Source organism: Callorhinchus milii, unplaced genomic scaffold (genome assembly GCF_018977255.1).
Source record: "Callorhinchus milii isolate IMCB2004 unplaced genomic scaffold, IMCB_Cmil_1.0 Scaffold28, whole genome shotgun sequence".
Lineage (NCBI taxonomy): Eukaryota > Metazoa > Chordata > Chondrichthyes > Chimaeriformes > Callorhinchidae > Callorhinchus > Callorhinchus milii.
The window spans coordinates 2,547,267-2,574,304 of record NW_024704769.1 but is presented as its reverse complement, the minus strand read 5'-3'; the positions used below and the strand labels follow the sequence as shown (position 1 = coordinate 2,574,304).

Here is a 27,038-nt window from a genome sequence, read left to right as displayed (position 1 = left end):
TTATTACTACTATTACTTTCTGTCTGCCACCCAGCCAAGGGAGCACGATCACCTTCACCAGAGGATGGGCTTACTATTAAGCCCACTGGTATCCACAAGTTTATTTGCACAGGATAGAAAAAAATACTCAGATCTAGATTCTTACACAGCAAACATCAGTACAGCCTACGGGTATCAGACACACACTTTTTAATGCATTGGTTTTTTTATAAAAAAAAAATTACACGGGATTTAACAGTTTACAGTTGATCCCAAAAAGAAAAGCGTCAAGTAAGGAGCTTTTTTTTTGTTTTATATCACTTTTATTCAGTAGGTCTTTTTTGTGCCACAAATGGCATGGCTAGAGATTACAGTCAGTTGTTCAAATCATCTGTGTGCAACAAAAGCCACCTGACCTGACCTGACTGACCTCCGCACGTCTAGAACACTCCCAACAGGGCCAGGAAGAGGAATCTGTGAGGTCAGAGGAGGAATGTTACAAGCAATATCACCAACAAGCTGTACAGTAGATAAAAAGGACAGGGCGGAGGGAGGGGCGAGGGGCACATTACAGTAATGAAGATACACAGTAAAACATTGCCATATTATGGACTGGGAGGAGGCGATTTCCTCTGCCCTGAGACCTCACCACAATGGAAGGCAAAGGAGCGTCTTAAATAAACACTTCACGGAGTAAAATGATTCTTTCTGCTAATGCGGTCGATGCGGGATTTGGGAAGAAAACAAAAACGAATGGCTGCCTCCCTCCCTCCTTCCCCCCCCCCTCTTCCCATTGAATGGCTAGCGACGGCGGTTTCCAATCCGAGGGTGGGGGAGAGGGCGGAGAGAGGAGGAGGAGGAGGGATGGGGTGGGGGGGTGAAAGGAACTCTGCGGTCATGTCACGCATGAGTGCATTAGAAATGGCACTGATTTAAGAGATTGGGGAGGTGGGCGGAGCGGGGCTGGGCGGAGGTGAGGGGGGGACCAGAATGGACCCCTCTCTCTCTCTCTCTCTCTTACAAGATACAAAGGCTACACTATCGGAACCCTGCAGGGACAAGCGAGACTTGTTCTGCCCTGCCCCCTCCCCGGTTTTAATTGACTTTGTCCTGGAATATGTACAGGTTGTTGGTTGTGGCGACGGCAATAATATTCTCTTTCGGGTGCCAGGCCGTGTGCAGGATCTTCTTGTTGAAGTCCAGGCTGTCCACGCTGATCTCGTCCTTCTTTCTCTTCCCCCCCGAACACACGCGACGCGGTTTGAGGACCGCGCGCGGTTTGCTGTTCTCCCGCGAGGCTTCTAGCGTAATGTCCCGTTTTGTGTTTCGGTCAAACATTCTGAAGAAATTGTTGTACGACCCAGTCATGACAACGCTGCGAAAAGAGAACCCCACGTTTACGGGCGGTTAGTGGGCAACACCAGGACCTCACACGTAGGGGGCGCCGTTACACTAGAAACCTTCTCTCGGGCTCCATTTACACGCACCTCAAGTCGCTCAAGTCGTCTTTGCAAACAGTTAAAAAAAAATAATAATCCTTGCCCCAACATCCTCCTCCGCCCGATAAGACACTTGAGCAAGGTGGCAGAAATCGCACCGTGCACGTGGAACTCGGACCGACTGCTCAGCAGAGGATACTTCAGGACCGGAAGGGAGAACATTGGCTTGGGAAACGATGGGCAAAGGCTGCACTCGACCTGAAGCGTCGGTCGCTTGGGAATGGGCTTCATTCAGTGAGAACGCCAGCGCTCAGGTGGCCTTCCCACAATGATACAACCGGTTTGGTTATTTAAAGGGGGAAAAAAAATACGAAGCGATGAGTCAGGCGCCAAATGTAAGTGCTTTGGAGCAGTTACACAGTGCAGTTCCTACTGTACACACTTAAAATAACCATCTCACGTAGAAGAGGGAATGGGAATCGCACACTGAAGTTAGGGCACTTTCGGGCTGATACAGGAATATCAAGAGACCTTCCTGATCGAACTCTGTAACTCTCTCTCTCTCGATCCCTCTGCCTTACCCCCCCCTCTCCCTCCCCGCCTAAAGACCTTCCTTTTCATTCTGCTTACGGTCACCTCTCCCACTCCCTCCCCCAGGCTCAGCGACGTGCTCCGCCACCGTCAGGCGCTCAATAAATAAGCTTTACCTATCGCAACCGTTCCAACAGCACTCAAACTTGTCAAAGATGCAGTCGTTTTCGTACAGAGAGCACAGCTTGCTCCGAAGGTATTCGTGCACCTGCAAGGACAAAGAGCGTACGTAGCAAGTCAGGTGGGGTGTGTTCAGGAAAACCCTGGGACACCGAGAAATTCACTAGTTGGACTTCCCTGGCCAATAATTGACGCAGAATTAATGAGGAAGTCACACGCGAGCATTGTTTCAAATGATCGGCCTGTCATTTCAAACACCGAGAACATGGAGCACAATAATCACCCCAAATGAAATTTAGATACGCACCGATGTTGTGTTGGGGACGGGGTGGGGGGGAGATGTTGTGTTGGGAGGGGCAAAAAAGTGGGGGGGAAGAAAGAAGAAATAAACAACAAATTACATTTACACAGCGCCTTTCACGTCGGGAGAACGTCCTAAAGATCTGCTCCATGTCCTCTGACCGGCCCCTCCACACCATCGGCAGTCAGACCTTCAGCCTCTCTGCCCCCACCCTTTGGAACTCCATCCTGGTCCCTTCGTCTCACTCCCTTCTGTTTGACCATGGCTTCAGTCACCCTCCTAACCCTATCCTTCTTGATCCCTACCCGCAGCTCGGGTCCAAATCCCTGCCTGTCATGCAGCTTGTGACGTCTTCCCGAAGTGAAAGGCGCTGTGTAAATATAATTTATCGTTGTTGCTACTTTGTCCTGGGATAAGAGAAGAGAAAGAGCCCTTTTTTTTTTGACCATTACGTGTGGTTGGAGCAGCTTGAACAGTGGGAGAGGCTTTGGTCTCTCTCAGGGTACATCCTTGGAATACTTGGACATGAAGGTTGGACCCGAAAGGCTGATATCAACAGATAAGGCTTTGGCGTCACTTCTAACACACAATGAGTCTCGGTCTGGTCGTTGCACAGATCTGAGTACCTGGTACGTTTCCACTGGCCTGCTTTCCATATTTAAGTCCCAGATTTTGACTGATAGGTAATCTCTCGTCATCATATAGCGACCACTGTGACTGAATTTAACGTCTGATATTGAAGAAATGATTTCAGAGAAAAACGACCTGTTACTTGGATCTTCTGGCTCTTCAAACACTGCGGAGAACAAAATTTGGCATTGGTTAACCCTCGGAATAATATTCCTCGCAGTTATGATACGTCTTCACTTCAGGAGGACTCACTCAAAGCGCTTGATAGGAAACAACAATAATAATCCTTGCATTTGATATAGCGGCATATCACGTCTTCGAGACGTCTCAAAGCGCTTCACAGAATATACTGTAAAGTGAATTGACTTTCTGCATTACTCTGAATCTTGTATACACAAAGCAATCTATACATTTACAGTGTACAGACCAGATAATAATAATATTAATCCTTGCATTTGATATAGCACCTTAACACGTCTTCGAGACCACTCAAAGCGCCAGGGACCTACATTTGGCGTGTTTGTCACACAGGGCTGCTGTCCGCATGTCACACAATCGAATGGTTCCCTTGCTACTGCTGTATACAAATGTGTTGCACTGATTGGGGTGGAACTCTGCTGCTGTAATCACTTCAGTCAGCTCCTCCATGTTGGCAGGCTTGATATCTACAATATCTAGGCGAAAGGCCGTCAAGGACAATAACAACAAGAACTTGCATTTATGTGCAAGTTACGCCCACCCTTCACGCGGGGGTCTGGATCCTTGATAACTATAGGCGGCAGCTCGGTTACCTGTTGAGCATTCCTTCCTCGTGAAAACATAAGCAAACCCAACTCACTCTAACAGAAATTACAGTGCAGAAGGTCATTTAGTCCATTGATGCTGGTGCTAGCAAAGAACCCAATTTACAATCCCAGCGAGGACCCACAAACAGGAGACTTCACCGAGCTTCAATGACAAAGGATACTAAAACTTCGGTCGGTGATTTCTAAATGCCACAGGTTAATCCTAAGATCGTCTGCCGATAAGTAAGTTTCATAGTCACTATTGACAGAAATAGAGTTTATGTGATAAGTGTGGGCGTTCGCGAATATTCTTCGAGGACTTGCTTCCACCATTAAATCCATCGGTTTGAATACTGGCACCTGGGAAAGGGGAGAAAAATAACATAGTTTGAATGCAAAGGGAAGCATACCGTTCAGCTCACGGGCACGGTTTTGGAGAGCATAGAATCATACAGCACAGAAGGAGGCCATTCAGCCCACCCTGTCTGTGCCGGCTTTTTGAAAAGAGCTTCCAAATCAATCCCACTCCCCCGTTCTCTCCCTATAGCCCTGCAAACTTGTCATCCCCAATAATGATCTACTTCTTTCTTAACAGTTGTTATCGAATCGGCTTCCACCAGCCTTTCAGGCAATGCATTCCAGATCCTAACAACTTCTATTAAGCTCCTCTTAACCTTCTCTGCTTCAAGGAGAATAATTCCAGCTTCTCTCGCCTCTCCTGATAACTGAAGTCCCTCATTTCTGGTACCATCCTGGGAAATCTCCTTTGCACCCTCTCCAATGCCCTGACATCCTTCCTAAAGTTGGGCAAGACGGAGGGAGGGGGAGAGAGGAAGTGACAGGTTTCTCCAATTAGCCATTTAACTCCCTTCCCACCCAATTTTGTTTTAAAATACAATTTTAATCTCTCGCCCTATTCCCCGGAAAACATTTCCGTTACTAAACATGACCCATACGTCAAAAGTAGCTTTTAAAAAGAAATACACTGCATTACCTTAAGTGTAGTGACTGTGGTGGGGTCCCTATATCTGCCATCCTCCTCCTTCAAGTTGTAGCCCTCTGGTCGTTTGTCTCTTTCACTGATTTTCCACAACTTTATAGTTTTATCTGATTGAAATAAAAATAAATTAAAAAACTTCAATGCTTTGTCTCTTCACATGTCATTGGCATATAATAACCCTTACATTTGACACAGCGCTTTATCACGTCGTCAAGATGTCTCAAAAGCGCTTCACAGAATGTGCTGTAAAGTGGAGTGACTGTGGATTTTGTGGACAAAAGGCAGCAACCAATGGCGCACAGCAGTGTCCCACACACAGTCATGGATTGAATGACCAAATTATTTATTATTGTATTTGTCGATCCGCCAATCGACAAACAACTGGGTTCCGACTTACTGCTGGGTAAACAGAGGTGGAGTAAGAAAAAAGTCTAAGGTTTCGCCCTGACCTGCCGGGAAACAAACACGAGTCCTCTCGCTTGCAAGGCGAGTGCTCTTACCTCTGAGCTACAGGACTCCATAACAGCGCAGAAGGCTCTTACGAACAGTTATGAGCGGACAAACACTGAAAGAAATTGAATCCGAGACATAAAATGGAACTCCCACAGCTCCTTCTTTGCCCACGCTGGACCCAAACAAGCTCAATTTCCTCTTTTGTGCCAAATGCTTCCGTCTTTAACAGCTGCGTGTAGCACGCAAGCCCAGTCCAAAATTTGAACACTGACTGTCTGTGTAACCTGGGGAGGATCCTCTCTCACAATAACACAGACACAATAACACAAACACCCAGGTTTGGGCAAATGAAACGTATGGACATTCGCTCAGTCACAAACCACTGGCTTCATTTCCTGGAGTTATTTGTACCAAGGTTCCACAACCACATGACTGGCACTAAAAGAGAAAGCTCTTTCGGCTCCAGCTATGAGTCAACCAGAGACGTCCCTTTAGTGATGAGGCTTTTGGAAAAGGAGAAGGAACTGGCACTGCGCTCTTTGTAAAAATAAATTGAGATCAAAGACGGCTAAGAGGGTGACAAAAAATCACAGCCACACCTGCCCCTGTGGGAAGCAACTAGAGGGTTAAGCATCATTGCTAGGCAGCCTGTGCCAATGTGAAAACACTGCTTCAATCCATTTCTGACCAAAACATCACATGCCCTTCAAATGGATCCTTAAAGAGGAGTGGACGATATCAAACACCGCCCTTCTCCCCTCTGGGACCTGGTTTGAAATTGCGCCCAGCATGGTGGAGGAAGGCCAAGCACGTCACAGATGCCTGACATGAATCAGTTTGGAATAGCTCCAATCCCCGTGCAGCCCAACACAAATGGGCCGTGCACACTGGGAAGCTCTCGCTTGGAAGGAACTACCAGCGGGTGAGCAGACGTGTGTTTATATTCCAGAACTAAGTACCACAGAGAGCAGCACAGTGCACTAACCCCGCTGCGTTCGCACCGCACGGGGCAATCCACAGCAGCACAAGCAACAGAGAAACGCACTCGCAACCAGGAGCACCGGGACATAAACACAGTGGAAGCTGCTTTAGCCGGAAACATCGATGGGAGGGAAGGAGGAAGCGCTGCTGGTCCTCTGGGCGGGAGGAACATCGGTCGACCTCGGACGGTTCTTAAGCCGGACAAAACTGTCGGTCGCGACGTGTGTCCGTCTTAAGCGGCTTCCGCTGTAGTTGCATTTGATGCAGCGTCGTATCAGCGAAACGCCCTCAAACGGTCATGCAGTGGTGCCCGTGCGTCCATAGGATCGTTGGCTATTCTCAGGACTGTTCTGAGCGCAGATGTATTTTCGGGCAATGTGTAGGAGATCTCCCGGACCCCGTTATCCTCCCAGGAAGGCACTTACCGTTTGTAGATAGCAGGAATTGTGCTGCATTTTGTTGGGGTAACCACCTGATTTTATTGATCTTTTCTTCGATTTCTAAGCTTTTTAAGTAGTCGAATTCTGGTTCGTGGCTCTGAAACGTACTGTAAACATTATATTCTCCTCTGCAGTGAGGCTGGCTTTTGCTCTGTAAAAGATGAAAGGGGGCAATGGGAGGGGGTTGGGAGACAAAGGGGGAAATGCAAGTTCGAGTGCTGAGCAAATAACCATGGCAGCTACACTTTAATAGCCTGTGAGGGAGGAGGGGGGAAATTTAGAGAGTGCAAATTAACTGCGTGGGCGATATTTTTTTTACGCCTGTTCATTTTCAAGCAAGCATCGCAAAATTGAGTTAGTTTGCTTGCAGTGAAAGTCTACAAAGCGGTGAGTTGCACTTTAGATATAATAATAATAATCCTTGCATTTGATATGGCGCATTATCATGTCATTTAGACGTCTCAAAGCACTTCACAGAGTGTACAATAAAGTGAATTCACTGTACATTTTGTGGGCGAAATGCGATGGCCAATTTCGCACAGCAATTTTATCCCACAAACAGTTCTGGTGGAAACATTTTAGGCAATTGATGTGACAATTTACCAGTCCCGGATATTGATATTAGTCATGGATTGAGTGACCAAATAATTATTTTTTGAAATTTGAAGGAATTATTATTAGCCCTGGAAAAGAGATCTGCTAATTGACTAACCACCGGTTCCTACTTACTGTTGGGTAAACAGAGGCGTGTGGAGTAAGGAAACTTGCCCAAGATTTTGCCCTGTTCCCTTACTGTACAAGTGTTCTGTGATGCACTCACCTCTTGCTCCTGTTGAAATATCACAACTCTACCCCCCTTGTCCCCAGTTGCGAGCAGTTCTCCGGAGTGGTTGAATTCGACTGTAGAAATAATATCAGCTGTAAAACAGAGAGAAGGAGATGAGGGGGGGGGAGAATAAAGCATTGAACAAACTGCAGCTTCTGCAAGACGACGACGCTTACATTCAAACGCCGCATGTTGGTGTGCTGTAACTCACATACAAATTCTGATAAGTAGGCATTTTATTTGGTCAGCCAGGTGTCTGACACGTGTGGAACATCATGGCCACTCTAGAGTACTTTAAGAATTTCCCCGCTTACTCCATCTTGCTTGTCACCAGAATGTGCCAGACAAACAAACCATGACAGTCCCTCAAGCCATTCTCTAATGGCCTGACAGTGCGCTGGGGTCGTCCTGCATTAATTCAACAACAACTCACATTTACACGGCGCCTTTCACGTCAGGAGGACCTCCCAAAGGCGCTGGACAGTCAGGGATCTGCACCCGAGCTGGTGGTTGGGATCAGGAGGGGTGGTGGGCGGGGAGGGTAAGGGTAGTAGGGTGGCCGAAGGCACAGTCAAATAGGAGAGGGCAAAGCAGAGGTACTGTGGGATGGAATTCAGCCAGCGCCCTTCCAGATGATACCTTAATCCCTGCCCCCACCCCACCCCTCCATGTACAACACATTAAACATCTATCATTGTCTGATCGCAATCTATTTCAAATTAGCGTTTCGTGGAAAGAACAGAAGCATCATCCGGGAGGTAGAATTAGCAATGTTCAAGGCAAAGAAAGAGGCATTTTGCTGATGTATCACGATCAATTAGCCCACGCTCGGCACACTGTGATTCACTGTCAGTACCTGATGTGAACGGATGAGAACACAATACAACAGCAGCATTCACAGAGAATGAGAGACAATTAACTCCAGACTTTGGAGATCCTGCATCGAGGCCTCAACAAAGACTAAGGGATGCTATCCCACTGGAAAGGGTGCTATGTATTATTATTATTAATATTATTATTATTATTATAATGTAAACGCAGGTTGTTGTGGACTGTCTGAAGTCTCTCCCAGTTGCGAACAGCTCGAACGCACATCTAGCTTGCACGCTCCCGAGCAAACCAACACTTTACAACGCGCCCGGGTAAGCTCAATCTCAAAAGATTTAGCGGTAATACCCTTTAAAGAGATCAGGGCAACTTGAGAATTGCATGGCCTGAAATTGTAAAGCTTTCATACATCAAACCCCTGACAGCAGGCAGTGTGACGCACAGTGTTGTTGGTGCGCAAGTTATCCACGCTGGCCTCTGTTCACCATCTTAGCACAAACGGGTTCCGATGCCCGAGTCTGGCAAAGAGGAATTGATCCCGCCAGTCAACCCCGGTAGCGTTGTTTGCCGCGAAGAAGGTGGATGAGCTAGCAACGCACTGAGCTTCAACAGCCTCGCGATCAGGTTGGCCCAACCTTTCAGCAGTGCTCACTTGAGGAACGTCCCCGAGCCTCAGAAGCAATCTTTTTACGCTTCCGCCCGAGAAGCATAATATTCACACAGCACTTTTTGCAGGTCGGAAGCACGTCTCACTCTCCACGCTCTCTCAATCACTCTCTCTCCCCCCCCCCCCTCTCTAAATCGCTCTCTTCCCCGCACCCCCCTCCCATACACTCTCTCCTTCCGTCTCTCCGTTTCTTTCCCTCCCCTTCTTCCCCATGCTCTCTCTCTCTCCCTCTCTCTGGTCAATCATCTGTCACTCACACTCTCTTTCCCCTACTTTCACACTCTCTCCCCCCCGCCCTCCGCCATCACTCCCTCTCCCCACTGTCCAAGTGCGCACACCTGAAAAGGTTCCTTGTAAAACCTGAAGATCCACTCGAGGCACAAATAGCCCTTCCCACTTTTCACTTCGATGAGACTTTTTTTTCCCCCGAATTTGCTGCAAATCATGTCCAACAGGCAACGATTAATATCAGCACTACGTCAATAACTGGCGCTCTTAGTCAACCGTCTCATTTAAAAAAAGGACCCAGTTGTGTAAGACTTCAGTTAATGGTTTGGCGCTGGCGTCCATCTGGCTCCCTCAAACACCTGGGACCAGAAACGCCCACAAACCAGTTCCGTCTATGTCATTAGCAACCGATTATGAATCATTTCCCCACTTTCCTCGCCCAGGAATGCAACTTATTCCCTCCCATCAGTCTCGGTTACCATTCTGATCAATAACTAGGGCACTGGAGTTAGTCGTGCCAGTTAGGTTTGTCAACTACTCTCAGCTTGACTCCCCGATGACAAATAATAAGTCCTCAAAAAGAATAATGAATTGGTCAATTCAATCCACGGCTGTTTGTGGGGGAACGCTGCTGTGCGCAATTGGCTGCCGCGTTTCGCCCACAAAATACACAGGTAATTCACTTTACAGTGTATCCCGTGAAGCGCTTTGAGACGTCTCGAAGATGTGATAAGGCGCCGGGTCAAATGCGAGGATTATTATTATTGCTACTACTACTACTACTACTAACTCTCAGCAACAAAACAACAGGGTTCAGGGCTTGAGCACTTGCTGTTTGGAGCAAAGCAGAGCAGATGCCTAAAGAAGCCGCGGTGAATAATTGTCACCTTTAGTGCCAGAGGGCAGCTTTGAAGCGCTCATGTAGGATTTTCTGCGAAGTGCTATGACTGTGTTTTGAAGGCAAACAAAGCCGCCAAATTACCACCAGCGACATCCGGCAAATACAAAGGTCCCACAAGAGCAGCCCACTGACGCCTTCATCTACCGTCAAGCCGGCAGTCACATCAAAAAGATTCCAAAGCCCTATCGACCCACTGGCTTCTCAGCGAGGAAGATACCGCTATAAAACCTAAACAGAAACGCTAAAGAATTCAGTAGATGAAGTCTGCGTGCTGTTGAGAACACACACCAATGCCCCCACCCCACACACACCCGCAACCAATTCCCCTCGAGTTATTTGACTCGAGAATTAATGAATTCAGCTCCCGATGTTGCACCCCTGGTTTCTTATAATTGGGACTAAAATAAAGCGCTGCCTTGTCTGTTTACTGCCATGAGAGGGAGCTTTGCTTTCATTGAAGCACATCAAGCGGTCAAAAACAAGCACGGGATTTGCAGGGCTTCCATCTCAAACAAAAAAAGAGGGGCCAGGGGAACGCATCACGGGACCTGCAACCTGGGGAACCGGGTGCAGGAACGGGGTCTGCTCGCACGCAGCAGCGACTCGCATTTATGTCGCGCCCTTCGCCCAGGGTAGCGTCCCAGAGCGCTTGCCGGTGGCGGAGTCTGACCCCGAGCCAGGAGAGAGGGGGGGGAAGGAGGAGGAAGGTGACCATAAGCACCATCGGAAAGGAAGGTCTTTAGGTGGGATCTGACGGCGGGGAGAGAGGGGGTGAGGTGAGGTGCCAGCAGTCCGTGAGAGAGCAAGTATCAAGTAAGTCAACCGAACGCATTTTGATTTTCAGTCTCCGTGGGCAAATGTTTTCTGATGGACTGGTATCCCGTGGAGTCCTGTAGCTCAGGGGTTACAGCACTCGCCTCGCAAGCGAGAGGACCCGGGTTCAATTCCCGGGCGGGACAGGACAGGATGAAATGTTGGGCAAGTTTCCTTGTTCCACCCACACGTCACAGTATATTTTGTGAAGCGCTTCAAAACGCCTCAATGACGTGATAAGGGGCTACATCAAAGGCAGGGATTATTATTATTTGAAACCATGACCCTTGGTGATAAAATGCAGAAAGTCCTAAAAAAAAACATTTAAATCCTACAATCTACAACATTTTGCTCGGACTGGAACAGATCCTTTCGTGTCAAGAGTCAGTGAGCCCCACGCCTTTGCATCGGAGTCTGAACATCACGACAGTCCAGAAATAGAGTCAAACAGGCCTTGGATTTGAAAGTGACAGGACGTACAATTGTACTGAACCCTCAAACAGATGCTGGTGGAGCAAGCAGAGACATCGAGAGGCGAATGGAGTGAAACATTTCCGCGCAGCGATCATTTTCCTTCATAAGGCGATGCGCCTGACGGCACAAGGCAAGATCATTCAACTGTACACTCCCGAGCACGCTCAGCCGCCGAATCAAGGGGGGGGGGGGGGGCATGCGCCGAGATGCTGCGTTTTAAAAAAAATAATCACCTGAAACAGTCTTTTTTAAAAAAAAATTTATAAATTGGTCACTCAACCCACCCCCGTTTGTGGGGACGCTGCTGTGCGCAATTGGCCGCCGCATTTCGCCCACGAAACACGCGGTCGCTGCACTTGAGGCGTCCCGAAGACGTGATAAGGCGCTGTATCAAATGCAAGGATTATTATTATTATTATTATTATTATTTACCAATTCCCCAACAAGCCACTGAAAGAAATATCCCATACCTTGGTCATAGGATGAGGTGGACATCAGTGCATTTGTGCCCGAGAGAGAAGATTTAATTGAGTGGGTGAAGTGGCAGGGAAAGCATTTCATCTTCCAAAGTGCACTGAGACGTCTGTGAATTTGTGTGTGCTGACACCACACCCAAATCAAGAGAACGGAGACACCCGTCCAAATCTGTTCAACATGGCTTCAGTGAATTACGGGGCGGGCAAGGCAGCCTCTCGGTCTTGCACTGATCGCCTGCATGTCATGCGTAAAAAAAGCTCACACACACACACACACGGAGAGAGAGAGAAAGAGCGTCGCCTCCCTCTTCCCCCCTCTTATCCACCCTCTCTCTGTCTCTCTCTCTCTGTCTCTCTCTCTCTCTGTCTCTCTCTCTCTCTTCGCCCAGCGTGCTATTTTTTTTTTAAACGGTAATCCCGAAGCGGACGGGGCCGGTGTGAGGCAGAGGAGAAAAAGCAGGCAGATGCCCCGCTGCCGAGTGCTCTACATTGTAAACAGAATGCAGCTGCCGGCTCCTGCGGCGACGGTATTTGAATGCGGGGGAAAGCTCACATTAACGCAGGGAAAGGGGGTTACGAAAAACCTGCTCTGGGAAACACAACAGTCTGCTACGAAGGCAGCATCTCCCTGCAGGAAACCCAGGTCACCGCCTCCCCCTCACGGTTTGCCGGGACTCGACAATCTCGGCTTTTAGGTCGCGCAGAACCTGACGTCATGCGCTGTTTCAGCCCCTCGGTGACTTGCCGCCTATCCTGGACACTCGTGTTGCCTCTGCAAAGGCTTAAAATACCGATTAACTTTGCCCGACTGAATCACGCCGAGCGTTTTAAGGGTTTGGAAGAGCCCTGCAGGGACGCGCTGAGGTTTCCTCGTGAATTCCGTCCCTCGCGCAGCCAACGAGGTGTTTACTGACCATTGCTCGCTGCCACCCTTCTCCAACGCAAGGGCGAGACGCTTTTCTTGCAAGGGATTTAAATTTACCACACGCCCAATTTATCCTTCGTCTGGTTTCAGATTCGCTGCCGAGCATTTTTAACTACTTGAGCGCCAGCGGTTGAGTGGTGAATTTCTTCCCTCCTTCCTCCACCCCCAATTAAAAAACCCGGGACTGGATCGAAGGGGAGAAGGAAAATGGGCCCTATTTCCTCTATGTTCCCTCCGGAAATTAAATGCATTGAGACGCCCCGACGCTTCTAAAGCTCTTGCCTACCACCCTCAGCGGGCTCCGGCCTGCTTCACGTCCCCCAGCTTGCCTGCCCCACCATTGGCGAGGCTCCAGCCTTTCTGCCTCCCACCCTCTAGAACTTCATCCTGCAGGACCGCCGCATCGCCCCCTTCCTCGCCTCCTTTAAGACCCCGTCTCAAGACCCCCCTCTTTGACCGAGCCTTCAGCTCCCCTCTCGACTCTCTTCCCCCTCCTCGCTCCCTCCCATCCCTCCCGTCACCCTGACCATTTCCCCCCTCCTCGCTCCCTCCCCTCCCCTCCCCCTGACCATTTCCCCCCTGCTCGGGTCATGACCCAACTGTGCAGCGCCTTGGGACGTCCTCCTGACGTGAAAGGCGCTTGATAAATGGAATCCCCTCCACCCCTCCTGATCCCAACCCCACAGCTCGGGTCCAAATCCCTGACTGTCCAGCGCCTTGGGACGTCCTCCTGATGTGAAAGGCGACGTGTAAATGTCAGTTGTTGTTGTTGTTGCTGCCCGCTATATGGCAATTTTTAACCCCGGAACATAATAATCTCCTCTCCGGGAGGCCCCTTGTTGGTTGGAGCATGGTTCCAGTACCTCACCCACCAACCATTTCTCTGGCGCGACACAAGGATAAGTTAGGATATTTAACTACTAATCCATCACTGCCTCGCCCCACCTTGTTCTCCTCGGGGAGAGAACGCCATACATTGTGATCGGAAACTCGCGGATCCTGATCAGGAAGGAGTCTGACGGAAAATCTCGTAAGCATTCTCGAAACACTTACTTAATATGTTCAATATTAATGATTGATTCAATCCTAGAAGGCCAGTTTGCGAAGCTTCAACTCTTATCTTATCGGTTCAGTTGGCTGCCAACAACTGCGGGCTCTCCTCAATCTGGTTCTCACCTGAGAATATGCAGCAAGCGTTCAAATATAATCATAACAACAATAATAATCCTCGCATTTGATGCAGCGCCTCATCACATCTTCGAGACGTCTCAAAGCGCTTCACAGAACACACTGCAAAGTGGTTTGAGTGTATATTTTGTGGGTGAAACGAGGCAGCCAATTGCGCACAGCAGCGTCCCCACAAACGATCGTGGATTAAGCGACCAAATTATTATTATTATTGTTGAAGGGATTATTACTCTGGAAAGTAATCCGCCAATTGACTAACAACAAAAAGGATGCAAATCAAACCCTATATACAGTACGTATTCTAAACTCGAACCGACTGTGACTCCACTCAAAAATTGATTGAAGGGACAGCAAAAACCATTGGCCACTTCTGACCAATTAATCTATTTATTATCTTGTTTATTGTTCGTTTCCTGTCACAAGACCTCAAAAGCACGCTTGCAAAACACAATTCTTCCCACTTGGAACAAAGTTCACAAGTTCTATGGCTCTTTGATGCTATAAAACCTGGGAGGGCACAGGTATAATTCTGATCCTCACTGTTCCTGGTTCTAAGCGTTCTCCGTGGGGCTTCTTTTGAATCTTTCATCTTCTCAACACTCTACATTACTCCCATTTACCCGTCATCTAATGATAATCCGAGCAGCAAGTAGGAACCAGGCTGTTAGTCGATTTGCGGATTGCTTTGCCGGGGGTAATAATTCCTTCCATCAAATGCAAGGATTATTAGCATTATTATAATCAGTCACTGCCCTAAGGGTAACCGATCGGCATCCTCAACAACGACGACTTTCGTCCCGGAGTGGCGGAGTCTGACCCCAAACCTGCGGGAGGGGAGGGAAGGTGACAGGAAGCACGATCAAAAATCAAGGTCTTTAGGAGGGATTTGAAAGTGGGGAGGGAGGGGACAGGCCTGAGGGATTGAGGGAGAGAGTTCCACAGAGTTTCGTGCAAGCGACCCAACAGTGAGGTGGAAGGTGAACGAGATGGACCTGAGTTTTTTTTCGTCCAGCATTTCTCACGTTCTTGTGAAGAGAAAGGGCAGGGAATAATCGACAACTGAACACGTCAATATGCGTCAGCGTTCAGATGAAACCACTTGCCATGGAACTCAACACGACCACACACCCAGAGTGTTCAGTATCTGCCGTGCAAACACGGATTTCTAACAGACTACCCTCAGGCCTTCAAGCGCACCAGACATCTCTGGTGCTTCCCTGACCCCACAAAAATCAATAACCTTTCAGTACTTCAAGATCCTTATTTACTGGAAGACGATAGGGATAGATACCAAAGCGCGATGCTCCTTTAAGGGTTCTGAAGTGGCTTTGGCAGTCACCCCCCGAGCACAGTATCGCCAATGGTGGGTGGGGGTGGGCTGGGCACATAATAATAATAATAATCCTTGCATTTGATATAGCGCTTTTTACGTCGGGAGGACGTCCCAAAGCGCTTCACAGAACACACTGTAAAGTGGATTGACTGTATATTTGTGGGCGAACGCGGCAGCCAATTGCGCACAGCAATGTCCCACAAACAGTCGTAGATTGAAAATGACCAATTTATTATCGTTTTGTTTTGGAGGGATTATTATTAGGCTCTGTGTGGCGTAAGGAAACTTGCCCAAGGTTTCCCGCTGCCTGGAATTGAACTCAGCTACAGGAGTCCACAACATGGCGCAGGTCGAAGCCTATTGATCGGAGGGAGTGGACATCTCAATATGCAGTTAGCAGGTCAATTTGGAGTCCTGTAGCTCAGTGGTTAGAGCACTTGTCTCGCAAGCGAGAGATTCTGATTCCCGGCCAGGGTGAAACCTTGAGCAAGTTTCCTTACTCCACACGGCCCTGTTTACCCAGCAGTAAGTAGGAACCCGGTTGTTAGTCGATTGGTGGATCGCTTTTCCGCGGGGAATAATTCCTTCACAAAAAAAACAATAATTAGGTCACTCAATCCACAACTGTTTGTGCGACACTGCTGTGTGTAATTGGCTGCTATGCTTCACCCGCAAAATATACACCTTACCGTATCTTCTGTGAAGCGCTTTGAGACGTTTCGAAGACGTGTTGAAGGTGCTATATCAAATGCAAGGCTTATTAGTATTATAAAGAGGTAGGGACGAGGGCTTTGAAGACCGGGATTTTTAATCCTATCCTCCAGGGGACGGGGAGCCAGTATTCACTCTTAAAATAGATGTTCATCTGTCAAATAAAGTCATGAGAATTCACAGTATATTCTGTGAGGTGCTTTCAGACAACTCGGCTGACATGAAAGCTGCTATATCAAACGTAAATTTATTATTATTCCCGATCAGACGGCTAACAACAACTGTTGAATTTCAGTAACAAATAATCATAATAATCCTTGCATTTGATATTGCGCCCCATTGCGTCTTCGAGACATCTCAAAGCGCTTTGCAGAGTAAACTGTAAAACGAAATGACTATACTTGGTTGGCGAAACTAAACAGCTTTAATTTCCCCCCTTCCCTCCCCTTAAGTAGCTCCTCTCCTGACTCACGCTGACACACATTTCCATAAGCGCCTACAAAGGTCTCTTCCGATCATGGGATGTTATATTCCCATTCCAAATGGCTGCAGCACTTGTGGCTTGAGCGTAAATGTAATTATGTATTGTACAGTCACTACACATTTACAAGATATCCTGGGGAGATCACAGATTAAAGGATAATCTGCAGCATTTCTAAGAGCTCATCCGTTTTGTCTCAAGGTGGACACAGATTGAACTCGGTTTGTGATACGAAGCGGCATCTCAACTGAATCCTACGCGGTTTACTGTCCCGAGGGTGCGAGCAAGTGTTCGGCCAGAAGACGAGGTGCTCGAAGCGGCCCTGACAATTTCTTTGGTGACAATTTTTGCTTTGTCAACGTTCCGGCCTGGATTTGACACCGGTCATTTAGTGGAGCTTTGTCATAAGATGACTGCGCCCTGCAGGAATTTTCTGAGTTCATTTTGCTCACCACATGGCTCCCTAATTTATTCCTTCCTTCGGATACCAACCCTATCGAGAGGCAGCTCTGCTACCAGATGTTCTAAAGGGATCAAGTGTTCTCAGACACACGTCTGCAGCTGTATCTGCTGGGAAATAGTAAAAGGGAGACAGACAAGTACACTATCACACAGGTATCACACTAAGGCTTTGTCTCGCTCCCCCCCTTCCCTCCTTCAAGACTCTCCTGTTCAACCGTGCCTTTGGCCACCCTCCTACCCCTATCCTCTCTGCCCTGTACCCCTCCTGATCGCAACCCCCAGCTCGGGTCTCAATCCCCGACAGCCCAGCGCCTTGGCGCGTCCTCCGTACGCGAAAGGCGCCGTGTAAAGTGTCATTTGTTGTTGGTGGTGAGCAGCAACAAAAGGAGACTGTTTTGTCTTTCTGTTGTCTGGGTAATTCAAAAAAAATTCCAGCCGCTCGACAAGATGGGCGATGACGCTTTTTTGTGGTAAAGCCTTAACGTTTCCTGTTTTGAGGCTCGGGTTGCCAGTAGCCCTCAGAGTGTTTTCACAGGGAGGCTAGAGGTTTAAGAAAAGGGCCAGACGCTTCGACGTCGGCTGGGTAAGGAGCGAAGCCATCACTTCGTGAAATCCTAGAAAATTACAGCACAGAAGGGAGGCCATTCGGCCCATCGTGCCCGTGTCCGAAGAACTGCCCAACAGTCCCACTCCCTCGCTCTTTCCCCATGGCCTTGCAATGTTTTCCACTTCAAGTACCTAGCCAATTCCCTTTTGAAAGTTGTTATGGTAGTAGGATTGTAACGCACAGTTCTGTCGCATTGCTGCTGGAATTCCAGGGGTTTTAACTGTCTGCCTCCTCAGGCGCGAGTTAAAGATCCCGCGGAGCTAATCTGAAAGTAGAAGGAAGTTTCACCCGTCTCTCCCGTCCAACAAGCCCTCCACCCCATATCAAGTCGACCGTGGACCTTATTGCGGTCTGAGCACCGTTGCTGTGCCTTTTCCTGCGAAAAACACCATCACTGGGCTTTCCTGCGAAGCGCGTTGAGACGTCGCGACAACGTGATAAGGCGCCGTATCAATCGCAAGGACGATTAACCGTTGGCGTCCAATTGAAGCGGCAACAATTTTGTCGAGCTTCTCTGCCAAACGAGGGAGCCTGGTCGAGATATGTGCGTCTCGGGCCAACCGCTATCAGAATCAAGTCAATGAAACATTCACCAAATCGATTGCGACACAAAGGGGCAGGTCTCGTGCGTTTGGGAAAAGCAGTCCACCTTTTCAATGACAACACAAGCAGCTCGCGGATGATTCAAACCCAGCTGATGTCGAACACAGGGACCTTTTCACCACAGGAGACGCTTCTTTTTTATTCCTTTTAAGGCAGCGTCCACCGCAGAACCCTCAACTGGTCTGGGAAAATAAGAACACGTAACCTAGCCAGGCTTTGAACGCACTTCACAGGCCCTCACGCCCCCCGAGCTCACGTGGCTCGAACTGTAACTAAAACAAATCCAGGACGCGGAAAGCTTCAAAGCCCCACGTTTCGTTTCGAAGGACACTTCAGTTCTGACCAGCGGTCCCCTCCAGATAAAATTGGCCAATAACTTCTTCACAGTTTTTTTTTTTTTTTGTCGGGGCATTGCTTTGCATTCAATTACGAAACACGTAGCCACTGTAGCTTTGCGGTAAAATAAAACTCTATGAAGCATTTACTATTTTTCCTGTATCTCTTTCCACACACCCCCGGTACATAGACTAATATGGTAAAAGTGACCACGGCACTCAAATTTACTTAACGCAGAGAGGAATTGGAGGGTTGGAGGGGAGAAACACTCTGCTATTCTTAGATGCACTACTAGACAGTGGTTTAACAAGCATTTTCATACATCTTTTATACCCCACATTGCAGACTGTACCTAAAATAATGCAATATAAAAACCCTACTGAACAACAATATTGAAGCCCGTATGCTTCTGAATTCATTACAAAGACTTGAGTCGGACTGAACTATTTCCCAGATCTCACCAACCAACCAACAACTTACATTTATATAACGTTGTTCAGGCCAGACGGGGTCTCGGTGCTCTCGAGACCAAGAGACCAGCTGCACTGACCCACAAGATCAGCTCATAGAGCACCGAACAGATGCTATTTCAGGTCCAGAACGCCGAATGTAATTCCCACTGTATCCTGAAGCCCACCCAGCAGCATTCACACTGGGAACGACACCGATTGCCCACTGTTTCCCCAAACAAAAGCTTCCGAGATGTACATAAACCGACAAGGCAGGGACGGTAGCTACATCCTGCCAGCCTTCAAGCCACCGCTGCCTTTCAACACGCAGTAACTTGTGTCAGCCTGGCCCAGTCGGTACCACTCTCGCCTGAGGAAGTCACAGGGCTGTGTGTTCAAACCCCCACATTGGGACTTGGGACTCACCTAATAAATTGGTCACTCAATCCACGACTGTTCGAGGGACGCTGCCGTGCTCAATTGGCTGCCGCCTTTGACCCACAAAACATACAGTCAATTCACTTTAGGTTATAATCTGTCAAAGCGTCTCGAAGACGTGATGAGGCGCCGAATCAAATGCAAGGATTATTATTATCATCACCTTCGCTGGCACTCCAATGCACTGCTGGGGGTGTGCTGCATTGTCAGAGGTGTTTGCTTCAGGTGAGATATTTAAACCAGGATCCTATCTGGCCTGTTTAGGAGGACATTAAAGATCCATGGTACAACTCGAAAGGGAAAGAATGTTTCTCCCAGTCCAACAATTCTCCTCAATAAAATTGGCAATTTGTTTCATTGCAGTTTGTGGGACGCGACTGAGTGCAATTGAGCTGCCGTGCTAGCCTACAAAATACACAGTCACTCCACTCGTGGTAAATCCTGTGAAGCGCTTCGAGACATCCGTCCGATGCGAATGTGAACTGTACCAAACTCAAGGCTAACCACAAGGTTCCTGCTGAGGTAACAGAGCTGTTAGTCAATATCTATCAATTAACAGCAGCAATATAAGCAAAGGTATCAGATAAAGTCTCTTTAATCATAGAATCATAGAATATTACAGCACAGGAGGAGGCCATTCGGCCCAACGTGCCCGTGCTAGCTCTTTCGACGCGCTATCCAATCGGCTCCCCAGCTCTCTCCCCATATCCTTGCAAGTCTTTCCTCTTCAAGTACCTATCTAATTCGCTTCTGAGAGGCGGTGTTTCAGGCAGTGCATTCCAGACCGTAACAACTCTCTGTGTAATGAAAAAAAAGTCTCCTCATCTCCCCTCTGGTTCTTCCGCCAATGATCTTAAATCTGTGTCCTCCGGTTACCGACCCACCAGCCATTGGAAACAGTTTCTCTCGATCGGCTCTATCCAAATCCCTCATAATTTTGAACACCTCTATTAAATCTCAACCTCAACCTCCTCTGCTCTAAGGAGAACAATCCCAACTTCTCTAAGTCTCTCACTTTGCATGGACTTTGGGTCACTTCCAGACTCCTGTGTTCCACTCATTCCCATTGTCCACATGAGGCAACAGGATATGTGTTGCAAGGAAATATTTTTAGGTCTGTATGAACCAGGAAATCCACAATTCTCTTTGCAAGTACAGCACACTATTAAAGCAACAGAAGCATTGTTGGTATTTGTTTATTTCAACACCTCGCAGCAAAAACCTACGGCTTTCTGCCCAACTGTACAAAACTCTCCTTCCCTCCCACCCTCCCTCCCAGAAAAGAAAATGAATGAATCTGCCAGCACACACCTCTCTATAATGCAATAAAAAGGAGTGGCACTGAGCTACAGCAGCTCAAAAGCCGGTCTGAAACTGATTGACAGAAAATGAAAGACGCCCAAATCGGATCCAGTTTCTGTCAAGCTCTCACCGATCCTAACCAGCCCGGCCTCGCAACCGGTCTCGGCACACGTGTAGGAACGGGGTGCAGAAAAGGGTGGGGAGGAATAGCTAAGATTGCTGTTCCTGATTAGACCCCGGAGCTGATTGGTTAGCACACCCGCCTCGCAACCCAGAGGCCTGGGTTCGATTCCCGGGCAAGTCAGGGTGAAACGTTGAGCACGTTTCCTTACTCCATCTACGCCTCTCGCGGTCAGTAGGGACCCAGTTGTTAGCCGATTGGCGGATCGCTTTTCTGGGGGTAATAAGGTAATAATTCCTTCCAAAAAAAAAAAAAAAAATTTCGTCACTTAATCAACAACTGTTTGAGAGAGGGACGTTGCTGTGCGCAATTGGCTGCGGCGTTTCGCCCCCAAAAATATACAGTCAATTCGTTTGACACTATCTTCTGCGAAGCACTTTGAGACATCCCAAAGACAGGATAATACGCAAGTATTATTATTATTATTATTACCCGTAAAGAACAATGCAATGCCCTCCGTACTACTAACCTCTCAACATTCCCAATCTGGATTTGCGTGTGAAAGCATTACGGTTCACTGAATCAAAAACAATCAGGTGGGACCCAGTATAGTACGAATATCGTTTGAAATAAAAATGCAGTCTTCGATTCAGTACTCTGTGTGGGGCGAAGCGGGAGAGGGAAGGAAATGGGAAGGTTTTGCACAGTTGGGGCAGAATTTGTGCTGCAAAGCGCTTCAAATAGATCTTGTGTGCATAACCAAGATAAAATATTTTTGCTGGATTGGATACCGACGGCTACAGGAACACTTGGGTGCACAATAATTTGAAGACAAGTTTCCCCGATCCACAAACAACAGCTTCAACAACTTGCGTCTACGTAGTCCCTAACAGAGGGTAGTGTCCTGGAGCGCCTGACAATGGCAGCGCAACACAACCATCTCTTGAGAAATATTCTGGCACTTGCACAAAGCACCAGTTACACCCAGTGAAAAACATATCCAACAATTAAGAGCAGTGAAGGGTGAAGCACGTACTGATGCAAGGGTTAAGACTATTGTATAAGTCGGAGCCGCTCCCCGACTACACCCTCCATAAAATACAGTCAGATCCCAGGTTCAAACAAATTCAGACCTGCATTTATTTATTCAAACTGAACTCAGCTCAAGAGCTCACCGATCCACAGGGGATCAAGATCACTCTTAAATCTCCTCTCCGCGCCGAGTCCTCATCAACTAAACATTTGCCGCCTGCCTGTAATTGACAGCACAGGTAGCTGTCCACAAACCGCTCAGCAATCGACAGCCAGCTGGCCCTTCGCACAGGAGGCCAGCGTGCAAAACGCAACAGGCACTCCGAATCCAGCCACCTCGGTTCTTTCCACCCGCTCCGATCCTGACCCCTAGCTCAAGTCCAAATCCCTGACTGTCCAGCGCCTTGGGACATCCTGTGAAGGTCATTTATTGCATTGTAATGGATAGCCAATGGTTTTGTTGTTAACAAAACAGCAACAGCCCCCTCGCGTGGGATGGCGTCGCAGGGCGCTTGACAGTGGCAGAGGACGACACCAAGCCAGGGGGAGGTGATCAAAGAGGAAGGTCCTTGGGTGTGACCTGAAGAGCGGGAAGAAAAGGGCAAGGCGGAGGCATAGAGAAAGAGCATTCCAGTTTCGGAGTGTAGTAGCTGAATGGTGGCACAGAAGGCACAACAGCAACAACAACACAATTACATTTATAGAGCACCTTTCACGTCGGGAGGACATCCCGAGGCGCTGGACAGTCAGGGCTCAGGATCTGAGTATGGGGGAGCGGTGGGGTAGGGGTGAGCGCAGGCACAGAGGTGAGAGGGCAACCGAAGACACGATCGAAGAGGAGGATCTTGAGACTGGCCTTGAAGGAGGCGAGGAAGGAAGTGAGGGCGAAGGGACTGTGGGATGGAGTTCCGGAGGGTGGAGGGCAGAGAGGCTGGAAGCCCGGCCACCGATGGTAGGGTGGGTCGGGCTGGAGACGCGCAGCGGGAGCGGAGGCACGAGGGACATGCAGACAGCTGGAGCCTTCAGACAAGTTAATAATCAATCTAATTGTCCAAGTAATCTGACAAATTTCATCCCACGTAAATCATTTTCCGATGATACCCTGTGACCCACCAAACAGCCACATGAAACTCCGATCATCGAGGCAGTAATAAACTCTCTTCGCTTTTGTCTGGGACTTCCAAGCCTCGGAGAAGTTAGCACATCAAAGGGTTGGAAAAGGGCACTTGCATAGGGAGACACTATCCACCTTTGTGGGGAGCGGGGTCTCTGGAGCTGAACCGGCTCCGAGGCGACATGCCTGGCAAAGGAATGTCGGAATCGACCCCCACCCCTACTCTGTGATGGTCTCTAGTCCGGTTCCTGAGCCAGGCAGGTCCACAAGTACTTTAGGGCACTCACCACTGATGACAGCTCATCATCAGGACCGGGAAGGGCCGACCGACCAGTCACCGGGGGCAGGGAATCCTCCCCCTCAGCTCCCGTTATCCCCGCAAGCCAAAGCCCTAACGGGGAGGGTGGTCCAAGCTGCACAAGCAGCGGGAAAGCTTGCCGGTCAGCGCTGTCGATGGCAAGCTGTGCAGTTTTAGCTGGTTAGAAACAAGCAGTTACTCAACGCACACTCTAGGGGACCACTTGGCTCTTGTCAATCTGCGCCGAATACTCTCCGGAAATAGGTAAACACGTCGCCATCCCTCCAGGGAGAGAGGGAGGGAGAGAGAGAGAGAGAGAGAGAGAGAGAGAGCGCATTCCATTCCAATAATCTATCTCTGGAATTTCCATGTGTAGGTGGTGGGATGCATGAAATTCTCAGCTCGGTTTGGATACCGTGAAAAGCACAGTGATGGGTTTCCGCGTGTGTCAAGACGCCCGGCTGACCCCCCCCCCCCCACACCCACCCCCAAAAAAAGAGGCGCTAAATAGAATTCATCATCTAACCGGAGACACAATCAACCCCTCTTTCATCAGGTACGGGAGCCGTTAAGATTGCAAGCGTGTACCATTTTGGGTTGAAGCAGTACCTTAGCAATATCTTTCTTTAATTGCAACTAACTGCTCAGATCTGGATCCAGAGACGTCCGCAGATAAGAACAGACGCCGCCGATATGCACTCATTAGATTCTTTCGCGCTGTGCACAACAGGTTAACGCAACATCCACCCCCTGATAAGCCCACAGTCACGTTTAATCACATCTAAAATAAAATCCCCAGCAAAGATAAACACCCACCAGCATTAAACGTTGAAATGCTCCACGTGTTTAACCATTAAATCTGATGCCAACAAAAGCTTCTAAGATTGCATCTGAGGGTCTCGAACGCAACCTCCTGTTATCTTCTGATTATCTCTGTGCAAGTTAATTGTAAAACCCTTCAGCCGAAGCAACGAGAACTCAATGGCCTTTGGTTTACGAGGGCTCCGGCACATCCAATTAAACCGGACATCTGCAAATCCTGAAGCTTGGGAAGGTGCTCTGTGCACAAGGATGTCTTTCCGATGTGAAGGGCGCTATACAAGTGTGATTTGTTGTTGTGGTTGGGCCAAGCGACCGGCGAAAGCCTTTTTTGTGGGAAGTGTCCCAACGCCATCAATAAACCTTACCGTCACAACACAAACCACGCAAAATAATCCCAGCACGTGTCTCTGTAAGATCTGACACCGTTAGCAAAATGAGTCTCAACTTCATTATGAATTCACACCCTTTCTCTTCTCCTCCTCCTCCTCCCCCCCCACTCTCTCTCTCTCTCTCATCCACTGATAAGAGTTCATAGCACAGCTCTCTCTCTCTCTCTCTCTTCGCCCCCCCCCCCCTCACACTCACACGTTCCATTCCCAGTGCTTTCACACTCAAAACCGGTCAGCAGCAATCTGCACTCTTCTGAAATGAAAACATAGCTCTTTCGGCACTGCTTCTCTGTGTTTATCTGAAAATAGCGAAACACGCCCCCCCTCCCCCCCCACCCCCAAGAAGCAGCAGACGCAGAATAAAATGCTCACGTCTTTTGTGTGTGCCTCTTAAAACTCAACAAGACGCCCATCGATAATCCACGGACATTTCTGGAGAGACGTACATTGTGAAAGCAGATATATATATATATATACACACACACAGAGACAGGTCTCTCTTGTAAGCCATTTCCAGGCAGCCTCACTGCATCCTCCGCCGACAGAGCAAAGATCCTGCGTGCGTTGCCCAGTCCACAAAACACACAGTCACTCCACTTACGGGAGGTCCATCCTGCCAAGCGCTTTCACATGGAATATAAACGGACGTAAATACCTTCGGCGACATCATCGTCGATTGCTCCTTTCACCTGAGAGAAACACCACTGGATGTCGTTCCCGGTACCTCCAGCTCCTGCCGAGAGAGAGAGAGAGAGAGGGAGAGAGAGGGAGAGAGTGAGAGAGATTCGGCGATTTGCAAATCGGCTGCCGCGTTTCGCCCACAAATACACAGTCACTACACTTTACAGTATATCCCGTGAAGCGCTTTGAGACGTCTCGAAGACGTGAAAAGCGCTACATCAAATGCAAGCATTATTATTATCATCATCATCATCGTCAGAGGGCAGCGTACATCCTAGAGACTCGGGAAGAGGAAGATTTATCCAAGCTTCCAGGGAGCAGGGTAATTAAATCCCCCCCCCCCCCCCCACCACCTCTCCCTCTCTCCCTCCCCCGCCATTCCTTCTTCTTGACCTCCAAGGACACAGGATTTCGCCCAGACCCCCCCCCTCCCCCCCAGGTTTCGCCCCACAAAACCCCAACAGTCATTTCACTCCCGGGGGTGGGAGGGGGAGAGGGGGTGATATCCTGCGAAGCGCTTTTGAGGCATCACTTGGCTAAGATAAGACGCTGTGTTCACTATCACCATCAGTAATTATTAATAGTAATAATCACAAGTAAGGCATCTTTTTCCCCCTTCCCCCCCCTTTCTCTCCCCACCCCCACACCCCCCCCCCAAACACACACAGAGTCCTACAACAAGGAGACCTTGGGACCACCCCAAAAAAAGGGGGGCCTGGGTGTAGAGGAAGCCAAAGCAAAGCAGGGAAAGGGGGGGATGGGATTTTATTTCTTATTATATTAGATAATGCTATATATTATATATAAAATTAAAAATATATATTATCATATTATATAAATACATATATATATCTCCATCTCTCTCTCTCTTCTGTATCTACAGAGACACAGGAATCTGTGGAGATTGATCCCAATTCGTGATGGAAAAGAGGGAGTGAGAGAGAGAAAAGAAACAGAGAGGGAGAGAGGGAGTGTGAGAGAGAGGAGAGAGAAGAGGGAGGAGAGAGAAGGGGAGAGGGAGTGTGAGAGAGAGGAGAGAAGACATAGAGAGAGAGAGAAAAGACATAGAGAGAGAGGGAGTGTGAGTGAGAGAGAAAAGGCGTAGAGAGGGAAGAGAGAGAGGGAGTGTGTGAGAGAGAAAAGACATAGAAAGAGAAAAGAGAGGGAGAGAGGGAGGGAGTGTGTGAGAGAGAGAAAAGACATGGAGAGAGGGGGAGAGAGAGAGAGGGAGTGTGTGTGAGAGAGAGAGAAAGGACTGAGAGAGAAGAGGGAGAGAGAGAGGGAGTGTGAAAGAGAGGAGAGAGAGAGAAAAGAGAGGGCGAGAGAGAGGGAGTGTGTGAGAGAGAGAAAAGACACAGAGAGAGAGAGAGGGAGTGTGTGTGAGAGAGAGAGAGAGAGAAAAGACACACAGAGAGAGAGAGGGAGAGACAGAGAGAAGAGGGAGGGAGAGAAAGAGTGTGTGAGAGAGAGAGAGAGAGGAGGAGAGAGGAGGGAAGACGAGAGCCCTCTCTCTCTCTCCCCCTCTTCTCGATGTCTTTTCTCTCTCCCTCTCTTTTCTCTCTCTCTCTCTCTCCCTCTCCTCTCTTTCACACACTCTCCCTCTCCCCCTCTCTCCCCCACACACGGCCACACACACACACACAGACACACACACACAGACACACACACACAGACGGACGGACATGTTTTTTTTTCTCTCCCTCTCCCTCTCCCCCTCTCTAACGGGGGCATCTTTTTTCTCTCTCTCTCTCACTCTCTCTCTCTCTCTTTCTCCTCACCGGCCATGACGCGAGGCGCTGGCGAGGCGGCGGCGG

The 27,038-nt window shown here is 48.7% G+C and overlaps 1 protein-coding gene across 2 annotated transcripts; it reads right to left on the bottom strand.

The window, feature by feature from the left end:
- Window positions 1-846: 846 nt before the first annotated feature.
- LOC103191459 (serine/threonine-protein phosphatase 2A 55 kDa regulatory subunit B alpha isoform) lies at window positions 847-27,038 on the bottom strand. 2 transcript variants are annotated; one of them, XM_042344487.1, is made up of 10 exons: window positions 27,003-27,038; window positions 25,199-25,276; window positions 7,540-7,637; window positions 6,705-6,870; window positions 4,840-4,952; window positions 4,028-4,205; window positions 3,570-3,734; window positions 3,057-3,226; window positions 2,126-2,217; window positions 847-1,354 (listed from the first exon to the last, which is right to left on the bottom strand). In XM_042344487.1, the coding sequence occupies exons 1-10, from the start codon at window positions 27,007-27,009 to the stop codon at window positions 1,075-1,077; spliced, it is 1,347 nt and encodes a 448-aa protein (XP_042200421.1). In that variant the 5' UTR covers window positions 27,010-27,038; the 3' UTR covers window positions 847-1,074. The 2 variants fall into 2 exon arrangements, with proteins under 2 accessions (XP_042200421.1, XP_042200420.1); XM_042344486.1 differs by lacking the exons at window positions 25,199-25,276; window positions 27,003-27,038 and adding an exon at window positions 11,927-12,032.